Source organism: Oncorhynchus gorbuscha, linkage group LG22 (genome assembly GCF_021184085.1).
Source record: "Oncorhynchus gorbuscha isolate QuinsamMale2020 ecotype Even-year linkage group LG22, OgorEven_v1.0, whole genome shotgun sequence".
Lineage (NCBI taxonomy): Eukaryota > Metazoa > Chordata > Actinopteri > Salmoniformes > Salmonidae > Oncorhynchus > Oncorhynchus gorbuscha.
Genome location: NC_060194.1, coordinates 23,095,370 through 23,117,383, shown reverse-complemented (window position 1 = coordinate 23,117,383; position 22,014 = coordinate 23,095,370). Strand labels below are relative to the sequence as shown.

Sequence of the window (22,014 nt, the reverse complement as noted above, 5' to 3'; positions counted from 1 at the left end):
CCCAAATTAAGAGACTAAAATTGTTCATGTATAGAAAATGAGCACCATGATCTCATCACTGCCCATGAATGCAAAACAATTATGTATAAATCAACACAAGCAATTAAATCTCCTTAAGCACAGGACCACAATTAAACTAAGCTAACATGACTAATTGTTCATCTCTAATAGAATGGACTGGGGTGAAAGGGTAATCCTAAAAGCCTGCAAGAAAAATTATACCAGCACGCCAATGGTTACTATACAATAAAGTAGAGATACAGTATTGACCATTACCTGTTTTATGAATGTTAAAGGGTTTATAAGAAGTTTACAAACTATTAATTGTTCATTTATATAGTTTAAGGATATGTAATCTACCGTTATAACACATTGAATAAATTGTGTGAGTGTTATTGTGGTGCTTGGCAAATTGGCTTCTGTCCACATTTCTGCAGCAATGCGCCCACATGATGTGGGTCATTTAACAAAGAGATCAGCATAGCCTTCATATTGCACTATTAGGCAATTGGGCTTATTCACAAGGGTCAACTGCGAAGGGTATTACAGGATAGGAACTACTTGTAAAGATGGAGAAAATTTCCGTAGCGTCTATATAGTCGACTCACTCATTAACAAGCATAATCAAGTTACTGTTAGCTCAAAAGCAGGTGATTGTTGTCGATCTGTAAAGCAACTCAGAGCAACTCGACGCCCGGTGTTCTCAGTATGTTCATTCCCGTGAGGCAGCGTTCAGTCATTGGATATCTGTGCTGAGTTTACAATATCATTGGCTCACATAGCTGTCATTGTTCTGCTTCCTGGCTGAACGTGGCAACGCCTGGAACAAGCACGTAAGTAGACACTGTCCACTGACAGTAAGGTAGATATGATCATGGTTCATTCAAAACAGGCGAACATTAAAAAACGAACCTCACTTTAGCCGTTTGTTTTATGTACAGTCAGCATTCACAACGTTGTCCCTCGCGTCTGAATCCGACTTCACTGCTGTAACATACCGTGCTGAAAAGTTCCTAATTCTTACTCACCTGACTGTTGAATCAGGTAAGTTCCAAGGGTCTATTGTAAAGCCACTATTATGCTACTGGTGTAATTATTAGAAAATGGTAGGGTAGCATATTTGGCCTTTCTTTATAATGTTTTTGACAAGGGGTAGGCTACATGAAAATAGGCTGCCCCACAACTTTATCTATGCTGAATGCTGCATTCAACCTAGCTTCGTTTTTGCCGCTTTTAACGCGCGCCAGTGATGCATCCAGGACGCAGTCAATGAGAGCAAGGCGTCTAAAGGCACATTTACAGTGCTGTGGCCAATTTACAGTGCTTTGCATCTAGGATTTTTTATCAAAAAATAATTATTTGTTGAACTTTTTCTTTGCAATGCATTTTAACGAGGGTATAATTTTAACTAATATGTCTGTGTAGGTCAGTCAACCTATAGTGGCTATTATAGCATTTCTCCTGCCAAAATCCCTTCTTTCCACCACTACCTTGCTTTCTTCATACCGCACGCCTTTGCTTATTTCAACAGTGATCTACCGGAAGTTGATTTTAAAGATAGAGTCAGTTATATGACTAGATGCACAAAGTAAACAGCAGTGACTAAGAGTGTTGGAGCACAGCAAGGCTAAACTTCTCTAATGTTTTGGTCATGGGCAGTAACGCCTCAAACCTTTTGGGGGCCCTAAGCGAGATTTGGTTGGGGGGCCCCCCTCACAGGCATAACATTTTAGCATAAGTATAATACAGGAAGGCACAATTTATAGTCCAATATTTACACATGTTTTGTGAAGGGGGTATTGGGGGGCAAATGTTTAAATTGTGTGTGTGTGTGTGTGTGTGTGTGTGTGTGTGTGTGTGTGTGTGTGTGTGTGTGTGTGTGTGTGTGTGTGTGTGTGTGTGTGTGTGTGTGTGTGTGTGTGTGTGTGTGTGTGTGTGTGTGTGTGTGTGTGTGTGTGGATGTCTGTGTGTGTATGTCTGTGTGTGTGCGTGAATGCATGTGTGCTAAGGTGTGGAGAATCAGAGCAGGTGGTCAGTTCAGTTCAAGTGTTCGGAAGTCTGATTGGTTTGTAGATAGAAACTGTCTCTGAGCCTGTTGGTATTAGACCTCATGTTCCAATAACCCCCCCCCCCTACGTTAAGGTAGTGAACAGCTTGTAGCTGGGGTGTGTTGTAAGGTCTTTGATGATGCTGCGTGACTTCCTCAGGCACCATTTCAAGTAGTCCTGGATGGGTGGGAGCACGGTCCCAGTGATGTACTGTGCGGCCTTCACCACCCGCTGGAGGGCCTTGCATCTGTGGATGGAGCAATTTCCATAACAGGCCATGATGCAACCGGTACGCTCTCGATGGTGCAGCGATAGTATTTGGAGAGGACCGGAGGTGGCATGCCAAATTTCTTCAGCCGCCTTAGGAAGTACAGACGCTGTTGAGGCGTCTTGACAGGAGTGGTGGTGTTGTTGGTCCATGTCAAGTCCTCTGTGATGTGGACGCTGAGGTTCTTAAAACTGCTGGCTCTCTCTACTGCTGTCCCGTTGATGTGGATCGGAACATGTTTCCTCCTCTGCTTTCTGAAGTCAACAATCAACTCCTTTGTTTTTCTGACGTTGAGGGAGAGGTTGTCCTAGCACCACAATGCCAGTTCACTTACCTCCTCTCTATAGGCTGACTCATCTTTGTTTCTTATCAGGCCTACCACCGTGGTGTTGTCAGCAAACTTGATGGTGGAGTTGGTGTCGTGCAGAGCTACGCAGTCGTGGGTGAACAGGAAGTACAGTGGACTCTCCCATGGGTGGCCCATGTGTTAAGAGTCAGTGTTGAGGAGGTGGTGTTGCCAATCTTCACAGCTTGTGGTCTGCCTGGCAGGAAGTTCAGGATCCATTTGCGAAGGGTGGTGTCCAGACCCAGGGCTCTGAGCTTGCAGTCAACCTTGGAGGGAATAATGGTGTTGAATGCAGAACTGTAGTCAATGAATAGCATGTAGGGTGTTCCTCTGGTCCAGATGAGTTACGGACATGTGAATACCGATAGAAAGATATCTTCCGTGGATCTGTTGGAGCGGTAGGCAAATTGTAGTGGAAATCAACATTTTTAGCTGACATGGGCAAATTGAGTGACTGTCAGTAAGTACGTTTACATGCCCAGTAATAATTCGATATTAAACTGATTATGGCAGGAGGCGGCTTATGCAATAGTCATGTAAATACATTACTCTGCTTATCTTAATCAGTGTAAGGTCAAAATCGAAGTAAGCATACGCAGATTAAAACACCTGGTTTTCAGATAAATCTTTTGAAATATTAGAGCATGTAAACATCTTAATCGGTGTTCCAGCTGTGTATTTGATCTGTGTATGTGCTAACACCAGCCGAGAGCCTCCCTCTTTAGACCGAATGAAGTGAGTTCAGAAACAACTGAATATATGCGTCTTAGAAGTAGTTTTCACATAAACATTTTATATGTCCAAGCTCCAAATCAAATATGCTTCCCAAAAATAACATGGACGCTGTGGTAGAACGTTTATTTTGATTGGTGATTTTCTGCATTTATCAGATTGCATTCAGTATCCTGATTTCAGATCTGTCCATGGAAACAGGATTATTAAGGAAATTGATCTTCTTACAAAGCATGTATAAACGTTTCAATAGAACTATTATGTTAATCTGACTATCCACAATAATCATATTATTTTGTGAAGGTAACCGTGCTCAGCGACTGACATAACAAGTGGATAACTGCTGATGCAATACCACATTTCTAAATTGCACTTTGTGTATTTTTACTTTTATCACTCTTAACAGTAAGTTCCGACCCCGACTGAGTTCCAACATTTTTTTTTTTTTTTTTTAAATGGGGTCTGGGGCCCCCTAGCGGTTGCAGTGCCCTACTCACAGTGCGTAGTCGGTGTATAGACAGAGAAGGCACTGGTCCCATAGCTACCACATTGTAAGTGCACATGCACCGATACTTTGTGTGGCTGTGTGCGAGCGAATTCTTGCTTCCTGCTCATCGCAATATCTGCTGTGCTGCTCCTGCAACGTCATTTGGTTAATTCTACCGTTAAATATACATTTTAACAGTATCAAGCCTATCAACCCCATAACAACACAATAATGTTTTCTCTCATTCAAACTGTGTTCAGCATCCAATCAAAATATATCACCAAAGACATAAACATGTATATTTTTGCTGGACTAAAGGACTCTTGTTTATTTACACTCCACTATTCTAGACTACACAGACTCTGCAAAGATTCATCATTCACTACACTCTTATCTTTTTGCTAGACCAAGGGGCACCTCAAGGACCACTAACCTCAAGGACCTCTAACACCGGTTTGTGTTCAACCTCCTTTCACTATTTATCAATACTTCTCACCGCCGTAAAGTTGCAGACTAAGTTCTGTTTGAATATTTGATCTAAAGATAACAGGACTTATGGCCAAACCCCCCCATACCCTTGTGGAGAGGCACTAAGTTTTACGGCCCATGTTAAACCCAGTTTCACTCTAGCTCTGGACAGATGATGTAACTTCTTGGAGCTCAACACATCCTGTTATGTCTAGACAGTTTGTGGAAATCAGTTTTCTTGTTGTTTTGTGTTCAATTAAGGCTATTTCTATAGTAATTTGCCTCACAACCGGATTTCAGAATATGACTCTTGCTAGATAGACTGTGGGTGGCGCTCTTTAAAAAAAAAATGGAATAATGAATTGGCTTTGCTTGCCTGCTTTATACATATCTCTTTCCCTCAGGGTACGAATATGGCACCATGGATTATTCAAATTGCCTTGGTGGCAATGAGTATCTTAACCGAAACTACAGAAGGGAAAAAAGACACGGTGCTGTATTGTTCAGGTAAATTGGGATGTTTATTTGTCCGCTTTGTCCTTTTCTACCTATGCAATATGCTTTTTTTTCAGGATTTAGGCCTACATGTAATGCAGCCCCTGTTGATAGTCAATACAGACTATAGATTTGCAAAGGGTTGTGAAGTATTGTGATAAAATATATTATTTTGTGAAAGTTAACTCAAGCAAACTAATGTATTGTACTGTACGCATGTTTCCTATCATTTCACCTGCCACCTGCATTTCCTATTCTACATCTGATTGTTTTCTTGATTATCAAGAGTTTTATTTTTAACTGTGCAATTTCGGACAATCATTATATTCGTAAAACTATTTTGAGGTCTTATTGTTTGTGCATGCAGTTTAAAAAAATATATATTTCTGTAACGTCTGCTTCCAATTCCAACTCAAACACGTAGATCCCCTGAACATAGCTCACTTTCCAGCTCACTTTCCAGCTCACACTCACAAACACGTGGATCCCCTGAATGCAGATCCCAATCACCTGAATTCTAATCACCTGCTCACACACCTGTATGTCATTATAACACACTATTTAGTTCAGTTCTTTGCCCCCCCCCCCCATCACTGTGAGGTATTGTTTGTTTTGCGACACAGCTTTCAGAGCTGTTTTTACTGCAATTTACGCCTCCCGTGCATGATAGTTTTTGCATGCCTCACTAACGACGCCTTTTGCCTTTTCCCTGCATGTACTGTTGCCTATTGGATTTCCTGTTCTCTACCTATTGCCTGATCTCCCAGACTACATTACTAGCCTTTTCCCTGCCTGTACTGTTGCCTATCGGATTTCCTGTTATCTACCTATTGCCTGATCTCCCGGACTACGTTACTAGCCTTTTCCCTGCATGTATTGTTGCCCTTTTGGACCCCCTGTGTACGACCTTCTGCCTGCCCCTGGACCCAGCTACCTGCTTCCTCCTGTGGTCCTTTACAATAAACACCTGCTGCGCCCTGCGCTTGAAACCAGCTCTCTGTCTCCCATCGTGTTCATTACAATTTCTGTTGAATTTCAAACGTGTAGAAGGACAATTTACAATATTCTTTATCTAAAAATAAAAAAAGGTACACTATTGAAAACTTTGTCATCATGATAATTAACATTTTCCGCTATTACATAGTTTTAGCAATTATGTTTTAAAAATGCAAGTTAAACTTGGTAAAAGGCAGCTCATCACATTTGATTGGAGCACCATTTTCTTTCTTTGAACCCAACACTGCAGTCTTACCAAACCTTGGAGTCATCCTTGCATGACTATGTAACACTTCTCAAACTACTAATACATTAAAGAATCAAAGCTGTGACCGAGGTACTGATAAACAGCCTCTATCTCTAGGCCATCAGACTGTTAAACAGTCACCACCCTGCCCTGCCCTGAAACTTAGTCACTGTTACTAGCCGGCTATCACCTGGTACTCTACCCTGCCCCTTAGAGACTGCTGCCCTATGTACATAGAGTCATTGAACACTGGTCACTTGAGTAATGTTTACATACTGTTTTACCCACTTTATATGTACAGCCTGAATTTAAAATGGATTCAATTGAGAATTTTTGTCACTGACCTACACACAATACCCTATACTTTCTGAATTGAATTATGTATTTTATGTTTTTAAAAGTTAATTAAAAATGAAAAGCTGAAATGTCTTGAGTCAATAAATATTCAACCCCTTTGTTATGGCAAACCTAAGTTCAGGAGTAAAAATGTGCTTAGCAAGTCACACAGTAAGTTGCACATATTCCCTCTGTGTGCAATAATAGTGTTTAACATTATTTTTTAATGACAACCTCATCTCTGTACCCCACACATACAATTTAATGTAAGGTCCCTCAATCGAGCAGTTAATTTCAAACACAGATTCAACCACAAAGACAATGGCGCCGAAGGGGATAGCTGCCGATTTACGGGATCCGAAACAACTATGCTATTTTGTTTTTTTTCACATTGTTTGTAACCTATATTGTACATAATGTTGCTGCTACCATGTCTTATGACCGAAAAGAGCTTCTGGACATCAGAACAGCAATTACTCACCTCAAACATGGCCAAAGATTTTTTCTTGAATGTTGCAACGGATATACTGCTTCCCCAAGACCAGGCTCAAATCCCCATCATTAAAGTGAAGAAAAGACGGAAATACATGGGGCGGAGGTCGGGTGCCTTGTGAGAATTCGTCGGCAAGTGGGTAAACCGCCTTTACCATCCATTCTATTGGCCAACGTGCAATCACTGGAAAATAAACTGGATGTGTCTATTTGTCAATGACAGCAGGTGTGCGATGTTTAATATTAAAGAAGTCTCGAGATATTGCTCACCTGTACCTCATGATAAGCTGTAGACCACACTATCTACCAAGAGAGTTTTCATCTATATTATTTGTAGCCATTTCTTTTACCACCACAAACCGATGCTGGCACTAAGACCGCACTCAACGAGCTGTATAAGGCCATAAACAAACAAGAAAATGCACATCCAGAAGAATTGCTCCTAGTGGCCGGGGACTTTAATGCAGGCAAACTTAAATCTGTTTTACCTCATTTCCACCAGCATGTCACATGTGCAACCAGAGGAAAAAAACTCTAGACCACCGTTACTCCACACACAGAGGCGCATACAAAGCTCTCCCTCGCCCTCCATTTGGCAAATCGGACCATAATTTTATCCTCCTGATTCCTGCTAACATTCAAAAACTAAAGCAGGAAGTACCAGTGACTTGCTCAATACAGAAGTGGTCAGATGACGGGGATGCTATGCTACAGGACTGTTTTTCTAGTCCATACTGGGATATGTTCTGGGATTTATCCAATGGCTTTGAAGAGTATACCACCTCAATCACCGGCTTCATCAGTAAGTGCATCGGCGACATCATCCCAACAGTGATCATACGTACATATCCCAACCAGAAGCCATGGATTACAGGAAACATCCGTACCGAGCTAAAGGCTAGAGCGGGACACTAATCCATACGCTTATAAGAAATTCCCCTATGCCCTCAGATGAACCATCAAACAGGCAAAGCGTCAATATAGGACTAAGATTGAATCTTACTACACTGGTTCTGACGCTCGTTAGATGTGGCAGGGCTTGCAAACTATTACGAACTACAAAGGGAAACCCAGCAGTGAGCTGCCCAGTAAGGAGAGCCTACCAGATGAGCTAAATGCCTTTGTAGCTTGCTTCAAGGCAATCTCACTGAAGCATGCATGAGAGCACAAGCTGTTCCAGACAACTGTGTGATCACGCTCTCCATAGCCGATGTGAGCAAGACCTTTAAACAGGTCATCATTCACAAGGCTGCGAGGCCAGACGGATTACCAGGACGTGTACTCAGAGCATGCGTGGACCAACTGGCAAGGCTCAAATCAACACCATCACCCCGGAAACCCTAGACCCACTCCCAATTCGCATACTGTCCCAACAGATCCACAGATGACACAATTTCAATTGCACTCCACACTGCGCTTTGTGAGAATGCTGTTCCCATGCCATAGTGCCCACAAGCTCATCACTAAGCTAAGGACCCTGGGACTAAACACCTCCCTCTGCAACTGGATCCTGGACTTCCTGACGGGCAGCCCCCCCAGGTGGTAAGGGTAGACAACAACACATCTGCCACGCTGATCCTCAACACTGGGGCCCCTCAGGGGTGTGTGCTTAGTCCCATCCTGTACTCCCTGTTCACCCACAACTGTGTGGCCAAGCTCAACTTCAACACCAACATTACGTTTGCTGACGACACAACAGTGGTAGGCCTGATCACGACAACGATGAGACAGCCTATAGGGAGGAGGTCAGAGACATGGCAGTGTGGTGACGATACAAAAACCTCTCCCTCAATGTGAGAAAGACAAAGGAGCTGATCGTGGACTACAGTAAAAGGAGGGCCGCACAGGCCCCCATTAACATCGATGGGGCTGCAGTGGAGCGGGTCGAGAGTTTCAAGTTCCTTGGTGTCCACATCACCAACAAACTATCATGGTCCAAACAAACCAAGACAGTCGTGATGAGGGCATGACAACACCATTTCCCCCTCAGGAGACGGAAAAGATTTGGCATGGGTCCACAGATCCACAAAAGGTTCTACAGCTGAACCATCAAGAGCATCCTGACCGGTTCCATCACCGCCTGGTTTGGCAACTGCTCAGCATCCAACCGTAAGGCGCTACAGAGGGTAGTGCGTACAGTCCAGTACACCACTGGGGCCAAGCTCCTGCCATCCAGGACACCACATCAGAGGAAGACCCAAAAATATTTCAGACTCCAGTCACCCAAGTCATAGACTGTTCTCTCTGCTACCGCACGGCACATGGTACTGCAGCTCCAAGTCTAGGTCCAAAGGGCTCCTTAACAGCTTCTACCCCCAAGCCATAAGACTGCTGAACAATTAATGAAATTGCCACCTGGGCTATTTAGATTGACACCCCCCTCCACCATCCTCTACTCACTGTTTATTATCTATGCATAGTCACTTTATCCCTACCTACATGTACAAATTACCTCGACTAACCTGTACCCCCTGTACCCCCTTGTTATTGTTATTTTTTAGGTTAGTTTATTTAGTAAATATTTTCTTAACTCTATTTCTTGAAATGCATTGTTGGTTAAGGGCTTGTAAGTAAGCATTTCACGGTAAGGTCTGCACATGTTGTATTCGGCGCATGTGACAAATTAAAAATGCACTTAATTAGATCTGAAAGAGCAGGGACGTTTTCCAAGTCTTGGCAAAGATGGGCAGCCATTGGTGGATGTGTTAAAGAAAAAAAGCAGATATTGAATATCTCTTTGAGCTTGGTAAAGTTATTAATTACCCTTTGGATGGTGTATCAGTACATCCAGTCACTACAAAGATAAAGGCGTCCTTCCTAACTCAGTTGCCGGAGAGGAAGGGAACCGCTTAGGGATTTCACCATGAAGACAATGCTGACTTTAAAACAGTTACAGAGTTGAATGGCTGTGATTCAGCCACAAGAGCATTAGTGAGGTCAGGCACTGATGTTGGACAATTAGGCCTGGCTCGCAGTCTGCGTTCCAATTCATCCCAAAGGTGTTCTATGGGGTTGAGGTCAGGGCTCTGTGCAGGCCAGACAAGTTTTTCCACACCAATCTCGACAAACAATTTCTGTATGGATCTCGCATTGTGCATGGGGGATTGTCATGCTGGAACAGGAAAGGGCCTTCCCCAGACTGTTGCCACAGAGAATAATCTAGAATATATAATTTTATGCTGTAGATTCCCCTTCACTGAAACTAAGGGTTCTAGCCCAAACCATGAAAAACAGCCCCAGACCATTTTTCCTCCTCCAGCAAACTTTACAGTTGGCACTATGCATTGGGACAGGTCGCATTCTCCTGGCATTTGCCAAATACAGATTCGTCTGTCGGACTGCCAGATGGTGAAGCGTGATTCATCCCTCCAGAGAACCTGTTTCCACTGCTCCAGAGTCCAATGGTGACGAGCTTTACACCACTCCAGCCAAAGATTGGCATTGTGCATGGTGATCTTAGGCTTGTGTGCGGCTGCTCGACCATGGAAACCCATTTCATGAAGCTCTCGTCTTAACAGTTTTGAGCTGATGTTGTCTTTCAGAGGAAGTTTGGAACTCAGTAGTGAGTGTTGCAACCGAGGACTGATGATTTCTATACACTACCCACTTCAGCACTCGGCGGTCCTGTTCTGTGAGCTTGTGAGGCCTCCCACTTCATGGCTGAGCTGATGTTGCTCCTAGACTTCTCCACTTCACAATAACAGCACTTATAGTTGACAGGAGCATCTCTAGCAGGGCAGAAATTTGATGAACTGACTTGTTGAAAGTCATCCTATGACTGTGCCTCTTCGAAAGTCACTGAGCGCTTCAGTAAGGCCATTCTACTAACAATGTTTGTCTTCAGAGTTTGCATGGCTGTGTGATCGATTTCATACACCTGTCAGCAATGGGTGTGGCTGAAATAGCCGATTCCACTCATTTGAAGGGATGTCCACATACTTTTGTATATATAGTGTATTATGAGTTGTATATGTTTTCTTATCAATAGTTCTGCATACATAATGACTTATTTACTTTTGTTTCTAGTGTGCACCCTGTATTATGAAAACATTTCTATCAAGCTTATTTCATGAGAAATCATTTTATTGTAGTTTTACTTTTGCTTTTCGGTAGCTGTGGGCATAATATGGATCTCTAAATACTTATTTTATAGTAAATGAGTGCTGTGAATTGTTCTAATCTATGTCTGTTTCTTTTAGCATGCAGGGCTATTGTTGATGAGCTCAATTATTCAATCAGTCAGATTGATCCGAAGAAGACAATCCATGTGGGAGGCTTCAGACTCAACCCTGATGGGAGCCTGACTGATAAAAAGGTACCTACCTCAGTAAAAGCATGTTGCAAAAGTAGGAAGTTATTCCAACGTGCGCTCCACTAGATCAAAAAATCTCATAGTACACATAAAGCTATCAATTGAACTTTCTTGAACAAAAAATATTTGATGATTTATGGATTAAGAGATCGATGCATCATTCATACATTGAAGAATGCTTATTCATAGTTAAAATACTTGATAAAGCATCGGTCTAGTGGTTTCATAGTAGTTCCTGGGTTCCTGGATCTCATACCTTGACAAATGGAATTTAGTGTCTTGTGAAACATCCCGGCAGAAGAAAAGAAAGATCAGTATGTAACTTCATTTCAGTTTGGATGGTTGTAAGCATTGGTACCCCCTTTAATACTGTTCCACCTGTATTTCCCCCTGGAATATTCAAACCACTGTATTTCCCCCTGGAATAGTCAAACCACTGTATTTCCCCCTGGAATATTCAAACCACTGTATTTCCCTCTGGAATATTCAAACCACTGTATTTCCCCCTGGAATAGTCAAACCACTGTATTTCCCCCTGGAATATTCAAACCACTGTATTTCCCCCTGGAATATTCAAACCACTGTATTTCCCCCTGGAATATTCAAACCACTGTATTTCCCCCTGGAATATTCAAACCACTGTATTTCCCTCTGGAATATTCAAACCACTGTATTTCCCACTGGAATATTCAAACCACTGTATTTCCCCCTGGAATATTCAAACCACTGTATTTCCCCCTTTTTCGAACCAAGCATTGTTGTGGTGTGAAGAGGTCAGACCTGGTAGTGTTCCAGTGTCCTATCACTAGTGTCCAGGGACCGTCATTAGCTGGTCAGCTCCCCTATTGATCTCAGGGGTTAATCCCCTTTTGATGGTCATTGATAGCTAGTAACGTGCTGTTCATTTAGCTAGGCTGTTTGTGGTTTTCCTCTCCCCTGTGGCCATTTCAAGTTCACTTTCAAGTAAAAGGGATTCTGATATTATATCTCCTAATATGACAACCTGAATTATCTCTCATTCCGATAGGTTTGAGTTAAATCAAACATTCCATAGGCATAGTATAACAAACATTATAGAGTTGGATTCATTTTTTTCTTGAAGTATCGTCTTTACCTTCTCTTTTCAAATCAAATCAAATTGCATTGCATGGTTAGCAGATGTTATTGCGAGTACCTGCAAAATGCTTGTGCTTCTAGATCCGACAGTGCAGCAATATCTAACAATTCCACAACAACTAGCTAATACACACAAATATAAGTAAAGGGATGGAATAAGAATATATACATATAAATATATGGAAGAGCGATGGCAGAGCGTCATAGGCAAGATGCAGTAGATCGTATAAAATACAGTATATACATATGAGATGAGTAATACAAGATATGTAAACATTATTAAAGTGGCATTATTAAAGTGATCCATTTATGAAAGTGGCCAATGATTTCAAGTCTGTATGGCAGGCAGCAGCCTCTCTGTGTTAGTGATTGCTGTTTAATAACAGTCTGATGGCCTTGAGTCAGAAGCTGTTTTTCAATCTCTCGGTCCCAGCTTTGATGCACCTGTACTGACCTCGCCTTCTGGATGGTAGCGGGGTGAACAGGCAGCGGCTCGGGTGGTTGTTGTCCTTGATGATCTTTTTTGGCCTGCCTGTGACATCGGGTGGTGTAGGTTTCCTGGAGGGTGCTCTTGCTACATGAGAATACATGAGAATAGTTTTTTTTTTTGCCATCAGTCTCCGTCCTTCCTGATTATTATGCTGTCTATGGATCAGGTGTGTATGTCATATTCACAGACTCTCATTAAGTGTTTCCTAAAATAGGGTTAATTTGAAAATAAATGCTAATTACAGTTTCTATACCCCTGTGAGTCTTGTTCATATTCCATTTTGTTTGCCCTCAAGCTGTGGGGGTGTGCCTCTGCAATACCCCTGTTGTTGTCAGTAGAGAGAGTGTATGAATGCAATGATATAGCTCCACTATAATTACTAAATCAAAATGAATACTAGTACGAGAAGAGTTAAGTATTGAATTACGTACCTGGTTTTTACAGTGCTCTGAAAGGTAAGCACATGGACTTTTAAGTGAAACGGCCAACAGACCCTGATGGCTGATCAACTCTTTTGATCAACTTCTGTACTTACTGCCCCATGGAAGTGTACCTTTAGCACTAATCACTGGCTTGTTTTGACTTCTGAGCATAAATCCAAGAAACCCTGCCCCCACCCCACCCCACTGGCTTTTGACCCTGTCTGAATCAAGGAGGGAGGGGTGTTCAAGCTTAGATGCCATCATAGGAGATTTGCTGGTCTTAAGTCTCCTTTGCTCTCCTCAGAAAGCAGCAGGGCTCCCTGAAGGAAGGTTGACACCAGTCACACCACAAAGTTAAACCTACAACAATGAATCATTGAGCCAAAGACATTGAACTTAGATTAATAAGTTGATGGAAGTTGTTCATGTCTTCTGTTTTTATATTCGTATATAGATTGTATTTCAAAAATGTATTAATTTTCAACGAATGGCTTTCAATGTTCCTGGTTGGACCATGACATTTTTTTTTGTCACTCTTCATTAAATTACATTTCTGTCTTGTCACGATAAAGGTAAATACTGAGGCAATCATTTGTCTGTGTGTTTATGCAAATATTTCCTTTTCTGAAGACTATAACAATATTACACATTGTTGTAAATGGTGGCATTAATAGGTTCTAGTTTTTATGAATTTGTGTGTTTTCATTGGTCCATATTATTCACACCAGAAATTGAAAGCCCCTTTCCAATAATGGCTGGTTTTCCAATGGGAATTCAATGGAGGATAGCATCCCTGAGAAGCCTTTTCTCTGCAAGGTCTGCCTAGTCCCCTCCTCATTCTTCAGGAAATGTGTGATTGACAGGTCCCTTTCAAACCCCTCAGACTGGTAAGGAAGGAATTTAATTCCACGCCATTTTCAGGATTGCATGATAAGGATTTGGCTTGACGTTGGACTTTTTCATGCTGGATGTTTTTGGTGTGTTTAAAAAACTAAAAAACATTTTAGGCAGATTTTTCTGACCAATCAAGTCAAGATCTCATCATACATATTCATAGAAATACACCTATGGTGTAATAAAATGTAATAATAATCAGAACAGCTCCATTTTTGGTTTACAATTTTTGCAAAAAATTGCTGTTATGGTTGATATTCCAATTTTTATTTTGAAGTGACTTATTAGTTAAAGGTTAAACATTCATGTTGAAGTAGTCAAACCATTTTTTTGTTGATAGACCATCCTCAATGTTAATTACTTAGCTATCTGTACATTGAAAAAGGAGAGAAATGTGTACCAAGGTTCAGGCAGTTTTCTGAAACCTTTTTATCTTATTTGTGAGCAGATGGCAGTGAGCCACGGAAGCCCCTTTGTGTCACTACGAGTCAGATATAAAAAAGAGGAGGGGGAAAATGCTTCTATAATGTAATCAGTGGGTCCGGAAGGGTCCATACTGAGGCTGAAAGGGGACAATAGGGTCAGGGATATATCTACATTGCACAAAATCCAGTTCATCTGCAATATGCCCCCCCTTCCCCTTGCCCAGCACCTTTTGACCGGGATTGACAAGGAAAACTTCCTGCTTTGATCATTGGAGGGTGGAGGAGATGAACCGCCAAAAGGGACCAAAGGATGAGACAGAACTGTTTACCCTGCACTTGGCTGCTGTTTAGGCCTCCCCCTGCTCCTTAACTCAGCCCCCCTCCCTGGCCCTTTCACTGCCCCTGCCCCCCGTCACCCTTTCCCCTCTCTCCTTCCGGGGAGGCCACGGGGGCGGGAGCATAGTGCACCTTGACCTGTCTAGACACCATTGCATGTGTTGTCCTGTTTCCAAGGGGAAGGGGTATACTTCTACAGGTTAAATGTCATAGTTCCAGCATAGGGGAAGTAGGGGTGTTTGTGTGATGGGAATGGAAATTAGGGGTCACCGACATGACCTGGCCGGATCCCAAGCAACTTCATAGAACTGGAATCAAACTCGGTTAAGTTTAATTTGTATTTTTTATTTTTTTATCCACCAGGTCCCTCTTGCTAGGTCTGAGGCCAACTTGAGTGAGCTTCTGGATGGAGTTTGTGGTAGCATGAGTGACTATGCTCTTCATGTGGACCCAGACACCAAGATAAAGCAATACAAAAGATTTGCTCCAAGAAGTTCTGATGCTGGGGATTTTCCTGATTTTAACAATTTCAAGTTTGACGGCCCAGAGGGATCCAATGCCCTAAAATTTGTGGTAAGTGTGGCAATAATTGATTAATTTACTCACATATTTATTTATTTATTTTCACTCATGCTGTACATACTTCAAAGTTCAGGTGAAATTTGTTCTGCATTTCCAAGTTTTTCACCTATTAATTAAGTATTTCAAGGTTGAATAGAGATATTGGTAGCAGAGGGAAACTGATTGTTATGTTTTGTTAAACAGGATAAAACATTGATGTCATTTAAAGTACAGAACTCAATGTCAGACCTTGGCCTTCGATATCACAGCTTGATATTATCTGAAAATCCATTTACATTATTGATAATTGTGCCCATAATATTAAAACGTACATTGATATTGTTTTTCCACTTTACTTATGACCTTTCTAATTAAGATATATTGCATGCACCGTAGTCTGTAATATAGAAAGCCATTAATTGAAATTATAACAAGAAATCTGAAAACATGTGTATTAAAGCTTGCATTTGTAATTTTCATTATTATTATTTTTTAGTTATTACAATGTAACATTGAAGTTGAAGTTTGTCATTTTGGTGCCAGGGGTGTACTGTATTCTAACCCAAAATGCAGGCAATAACGCGTTTTCCTTTGTTAATTTACAATTACATTGCGGTCTTACACGTAAGTTGCGCATATTTAAGATCAAGTTAGGCATCATAAGTAAGAAATCGTATAATGCGCAAAGATGTCTGTGTGTGTGTGTGTGTGTGTGTGTGTGTGTGTGTGTGTGTGTGTGTGTGTGTGTGTGTGTGTGTGTGTGTGTGTGTGTGTGTGTGTGTGTGTGTGTGTGTGTGTGTGTGTGTGTGTGTGTGTGTGTGTGTGTGTGTGTGTGTGTGTGTGTGTGTGTGTGTGTGGATTCGCCAACAATCGTGTTGCCTATCTAGGTTACATGAGTCATCCAAGATGGCTGAACGGCAAGGCGAGAGGAAAAATGGCAGTCTGCCTCACGGCCATGCCCACTATTGTGTGAAACTACATGCTTGTGAATCTCTCATGTGCGGAGGACCTGTTTTTGCTGTCTGTCGAGTGGCAAACCGATCCCCTTTCTTCTGTTACAGTGTGAAAGCATTGTGGAGGAGTTTGAAGATGATATCATCTCTCTCTTTGCCAAAGAGACAGACCATGTGGTCGACAAGTTATGCAATGAAGTATCAGGTACGGTTTCAGACATGTTGTGGTTTCTCTCTGACCAGGCCTCCTGTTTGCCCCTTAATGCATAGATACTACCTAGAACTATATTATTACTCACATCATTACCCAAATGATACTACCTAGAACTATATTATCACTCACATCATTACCCAAATGATACTACCTATAACTATGTTATCACTCACATCATTACGCAAATGGAGTATAGATGACAGCATTGGGTTTTGATTTGCTTTTAGAGTTTATTAAAATGACTAATCACTCTTTTTTTGTATGAACAAATAATCACTGTATCTGGGTGTTTGGGCTTTGAAGAGCTTTGATTTGTAAAGAATAGCGGACAGATGACTTACAAAATACAGAATTTGGTGATGTTAAACATGTTTAGAAGAGTACCGTGTTGCTTCCAGGGAATAGAAACATGACCACTCTTGTTTATTATGCATCTGAAAACAGAATATGAAAATGTATACATCCAGTCACTAACTACCTTTATTATACAGCTCTATTTGTAGTGTCATGATTTCCCCCTTACGTAACTGCCGTGTTTGATCCACCATTTTGTTTCAACCCTGTTAAGTGAGGGTTCTGAAACAGCAGCTCAACCGGCCAAGTACTATATGAAACTAGTACTCCGTTAGAGAAGCTAAAGGGAAATTTTTGTTCAACAAGATCGCGGTCGTAGGCCGATAGTTTGAATGTGCTATGTGAAGAAAGTCAGGACGGATTTGGCCTCTTCGCTGCTATTTGAGTATCAGGGTTATATGGAATTCATCATCTGAAAGAAACCACAGCTCCTATCTCTCCTATGTTTTCAATATGATGTAATTCATTTTTCGGCAGGTGTCATTGCAGTAAATGGTGTGTCTTCTACTGGTTTTCTGCAATTATAGATAGTTCTTCTCAATAGGCCATCTGAGAAGATGGCGGACTCATTTTTGTCTATATTTCATTTCCAGATCACTGTAAAGACACCAAATTCCAGAGTGATGAACTATAGTTTTACATGCATCTCTGCTGCCGATGACCGGACCAGTTTAGATATATATTTCAAATGAAGAAATCATTCTTGAAGGATACTGTATCAATCAACTTGAATACTTATAAATAAAGTTTTCTATTTTGAATTGAGATACTACTAACGTTGTCAAATCCACTGAATTGTATTATGATATAGAAAGTCAGGTGTTTCTTTATATGTAGTCCTAGTAACTTCCAGCTGGGAGCTGTTGTCAAAAAGTAATAAATTATACATTTCTTACAATTTGCAGGAGGAAGAAGTAGCACTCAAAATAAGGATATGATGGGTGTAAAAACAAATAACCAACACTAAATGTGCTATACTCCTAGAGGGACTGTGGGGAAGCAGCCGTGTCAAAGAAAGATGGCGTGGCATCCTACAGGCAATGTCAAGATGAGCTGGATCAGCATGTTTTTCTACTTTTGTCCTTTCACTTTCATCAGCTGATCAGTTTTAGAATTTCTTGTAATGTCACGGAATTCCAAATCTGTTGATTGTACAGGCCATTTCTTGTCCAGAATTCAACTGTTGGAGATAGTGGATTTCTGCATGCCAGGTTGCATTTGATTTGCACTGTGTGTCCTGGGTGGAGGAGGGAGTTGATTCTTGATTTTGAAATGGGCAGTCCCCTTTACGTTCCATCATCTGCTGTCTCCAACAATTGAATTCCAGTCGTGGTATCATTTTAAACAGTTGTATGTGCTCTGACATATGGGGAAGTATGTCAAATGTTATGACAATTGATCCAACAATTTTTCTAAAATAGTCCTTTTTGACGATAGGCAGCATTTTCAGTGTTACAAAAAAACTGTGCAAGGTGGGGGAACATAACCTACAGGAGAGCCTTGGTAGATATACACAGCCTGATATGCTTATATCCCTATAAAAACATGTGTAAATCCCTAAATCAGGTCAATTATCAACACAATTGTGATAACACATATCTCAGAAAACAGAGGTTGTAAATTCACCATCTACAGATTGAACACACTGCTATATGCCAGGGAACTGCAAAACCTCATGGACAATGTTGTTCCTTTTTCATATAATGACCCTCACCGCTTCATCCAATAATGACAAATAGTCACGTATATTTTGGGGCTTTATGGTCTAAATATTATTGAGAATTTTTGGAAAGATTTACCCAACATGTATCTACACTTATTTGTGGAAAGATTTAGATCAGTTTTGGAGGAAAAAATGTCAACCTCCTTTGCTAAGGAACGAAGAACAAATGCATGGGTCAAGCTTTGTATGGGTCAAACTTCCACTGACTACATGTGACTGAAAATAAACCCTATGAAGCAGGCAAGTTGAATACTAACCGGATATATAATTTCGATTATCATCGGGAATTACAGCATTTTCCCCCATTGCACATCCAGTTCTTTCAAAACAAAAGTTTTCAACTTGTTGTATATTCCTAGAAGTTGTGTGTTGGGAGTTTATTCTGGCTTTAAAAAAAGTGTCAGCTTTGCTTTGTGTGCATAGCTGTCTCTGGATGTCTAGGGCTTGAGCTTAACTTCATGACAGATCAAGGGTTACCAAGGTGCTGTTGGCAAGGGGCTCAAAGTGGCGGGGCAAACTGGACCACTAAATGCTCATTTCCTACGCATGTTAGTGCCTTTGCAGTATGCTGAGTGGACTCCTGGAGGGTTTTTTTTTTTCAGATTAAATGCAACCTTCACACAGGTAATGAGGACTATATGATAAACCATTTGTACAATTTCTTAAATGCAATTTCAATGGTCCAGGAATACCATCTCATTCAGAAATGTTGGGAAAGTGAATATTTCCCTTACACTCTATAAAGTTTAGTCACTGATCTGCAGCATTAACTTGTATTCTAACAAGATTAAAATATATTTGTCCTGGAGATTAGCATACTTAAGTCCTCCTTTGCCTTTTTGGTAGTAGTAGTGTGCTTTGATCTGTGTTGCGTGGCAAGAGCCTAGCTTGGGCCCGGCCATCCGAGTGCCAAGTGTGAAATTGGCCTGATGTCATCCCTATTCTTCACCTTATACATCTTTCACCAGCTTAATTATATTTCCGCCACAAAGCCCTAGCGCTTCATTCCATATTCAAGTTTGACTAGGAAGCATTTAAGAACTATGGATAAATAACTCCGTGGGGGGAAGGGACAGGATGGGTCTTTTGTTTGAGAGACACACAAGAGACATCAATACTTTTCTGATATGTATTTTCTTTTTGAGTCAGACTGCCCTTTGCCTCTGCCAATTGGAGAGGTTAAATTTTGTGACACGGGATATGTGAACTTATGATAACTAAGATGTAGGGCAGGCTATTTATTTCTTCATTGTCTGTGGGCATTTGCATTTGGACCTTCTTAAAGTCTCGTGACTAAAGTGGTGGCTGGAATGTTGTGGATGAAATCGTGTTCATTTTCATGTCCAGAGGCAGGGAATGAAATTGTGGCAGAACTTTCTATCCAAACTTTAAACTTTCATCAACATGAAGAGTTATGCAGGAACCTTTTTTGTATTTGATGCTCAAAAGATATCATGCATCACTGTTATGGAGAGTTGGAGGAGAGAACGGACAAGCGTTTTGACGATGGAATTTTTGTAGAAATGTACATAATTTAAGGAGATTCCTTTTTAGGGACATTTTGAATTCTAAGGTGTAGAAGAAGTGATGCGTTAAAGGACATGAGCCACCTGCAGCTGTGACCGAGGGCTTTGACCTTCATCGGGGGATCCCGGCCACAGACTCCATTGAGGAACTAACCGAGTTGCTCAGCTCAGCGTCTAAGGCACCAGCTTTTCTAACCCAGAGAGCTCATCAAGTCAGTGACCGTTGGGCGTCACTTCCACATACACAAGCTGGGCAAGAATAGAAATGCAGATGAGGTTCTGGGGCATTGAGGAGCAGGTCAATGCTGAGAATGGTCCGCACAGATAGCTCTCTCTTTTGTGTATGGATCCTTTTTCTGTTTTTTTGGGGGGGGCCTTTCTATACATGTTTGAGAGCATCAGGTAATACTGAGACTGCAGAATGTTGTGACCTGTATTGGTGACTGAAGTTTGATGTGTTTGTTTATGCGTGGCAGTTTTGAAATCCACATGAGTCTACTGTATTAGGATCATATTCAAAAGGTGTCCTTATTTTTCTGGATTTGATCGATGCATGTTGATGCATGTGAGGGGAAATTGACTTATAGATGATGAGAGACTCTGTTACAGTCAGAAACTGGTACTGGGAAAGCTTTCAGCATTCTGGGTTACTAGCTCCTCTGTAACCAAACAACACGAGTCTCAAAAAGCTCATTTATGAGGATATGTATTCTATTGAACCTCCTAGTTTCAATGTTTCCATAAGCTTTTCATACCCTGTTTGTTATTCTGCTGTGGATATGTTTGACAGAGCAAATGACTTGAAGGTGAATGTTATAGCAACTGAGTGGAATACGGAGTAAAACTGCTGTTGTGGGATTCTTAGACCACTTTTGAGATCATTGCAGAGTTATTGCACATCTAATAACTTTTTGGAAGACAGAAATGAGTACTTTACCTTTTTGAGATGCTGGGCTTTCTCTTTAAACTCTATTCAAGACCCCTAAGTATAGGCGGCCTGCATTCAGCATTGTGCACCAATGACTTTAGAGATGTAAACCTGTATTTTGACTTTGGTAGGAGTTGTGGCGGTCACCCGACCACTACTCAATTGTAAAACTAAAATGAGGTATACTCCGCTGCATATAACTTAGACATCATGGTGCACCTTGGTGCAAGTTATGTGTAACTTTTCTTTGTGGTCAACATTTCTTTTTAGTATTTTGCATTTAGTAAATACATTGTAGACGATGTTTGCCTGGCGAAACCAACAGTCGTCCTTTCCATTGTCATTTTTAAAAAATGCCATTCCTGGTGCAGGGACAAGATGCTTTCTCTGCATACCAAGTTTGATTGAATTCTGTTCATACTTAAACTTGAAGAGTGCAACTTTTTAAAGTAATTTGAACTCTGTAGTGATTTAACGAATACTTTTCAGTCCTGTTACTTTACTGTATGGTTACTTTAATTGACTGTTTCACGTGCGTTTTCCCTGGTATTTACAAGGACATTATACAGTAACAATGGATACTTCTGTTGCCACTTCCAAGAAATCAACACAACTACAACTACCTGATATTTTGTGCAAGTGCTGCTTGTTTGAATAAAACCCAAAGAAACCAGAATGCAAGTAGGGCTATTAGGTCATTACCAGCATGTCATTTATGTAAACACCACTTAAATTGCAGACTGTAAAACAAGTCTAATACATTATTTCCATGCATGAAATAATGTATTCTTCTTTATAGGTTGATTTATCTGATGACCACCTGCAAATAGCAAATCACACAATGC

The 22,014-nt window shown here is 41.1% G+C and overlaps 1 protein-coding gene across 2 annotated transcripts; it reads left to right on the top strand.

The window, feature by feature from the left end:
• Positions 1–839: 839 nt before the first annotated feature.
• On the top strand, positions 840–17,764 carry cnpy1 (canopy FGF signaling regulator 1). 2 transcript variants are annotated; one of them, XM_046321889.1, is made up of 7 exons: positions 843–1,044; positions 4,287–4,334; positions 4,754–4,856; positions 11,115–11,230; positions 15,274–15,483; positions 16,533–16,629; positions 17,586–17,764. In XM_046321889.1, exons 3-7 carry the CDS (start codon positions 4,763–4,765, stop codon positions 17,624–17,626), a joined length of 558 nt encoding a protein of 185 aa, XP_046177845.1. In that variant the 5' UTR covers positions 843–1,044; positions 4,287–4,334; positions 4,754–4,762; the 3' UTR covers positions 17,627–17,764. The 2 variants fall into 2 exon arrangements, with proteins under 2 accessions (XP_046177846.1, XP_046177845.1); XM_046321890.1 differs by lacking the exon at positions 4,287–4,334 and having other exon boundaries at positions 840–1,044.
• The last annotated feature ends 4,250 nt before the right edge of the window (positions 17,765–22,014 follow it).

What these genes read in the sequence shown, in the direction of transcription:
- cnpy1 (XM_046321890.1), top strand. Translation starts at nt 4,763, where the DNA reads ATGGCACCATGGATTATTCAAATTGCCTTGGTGGCAATGAGTATCTTA. An exon ending in GGAGCCTGACTGATAAAAAG is followed by an intron (nt 11,231 to 15,273) that starts GTACCTACCTCA and finishes TTTATCCACCAG; the next exon opens with GTCCCTCTTGCTAGGTCTGA. An exon ending in CCAATGCCCTAAAATTTGTG is followed by an intron (nt 15,484 to 16,532) that starts GTAAGTGTGGCA and finishes CTTCTGTTACAG; the next exon opens with TGTGAAAGCATTGTGGAGGA.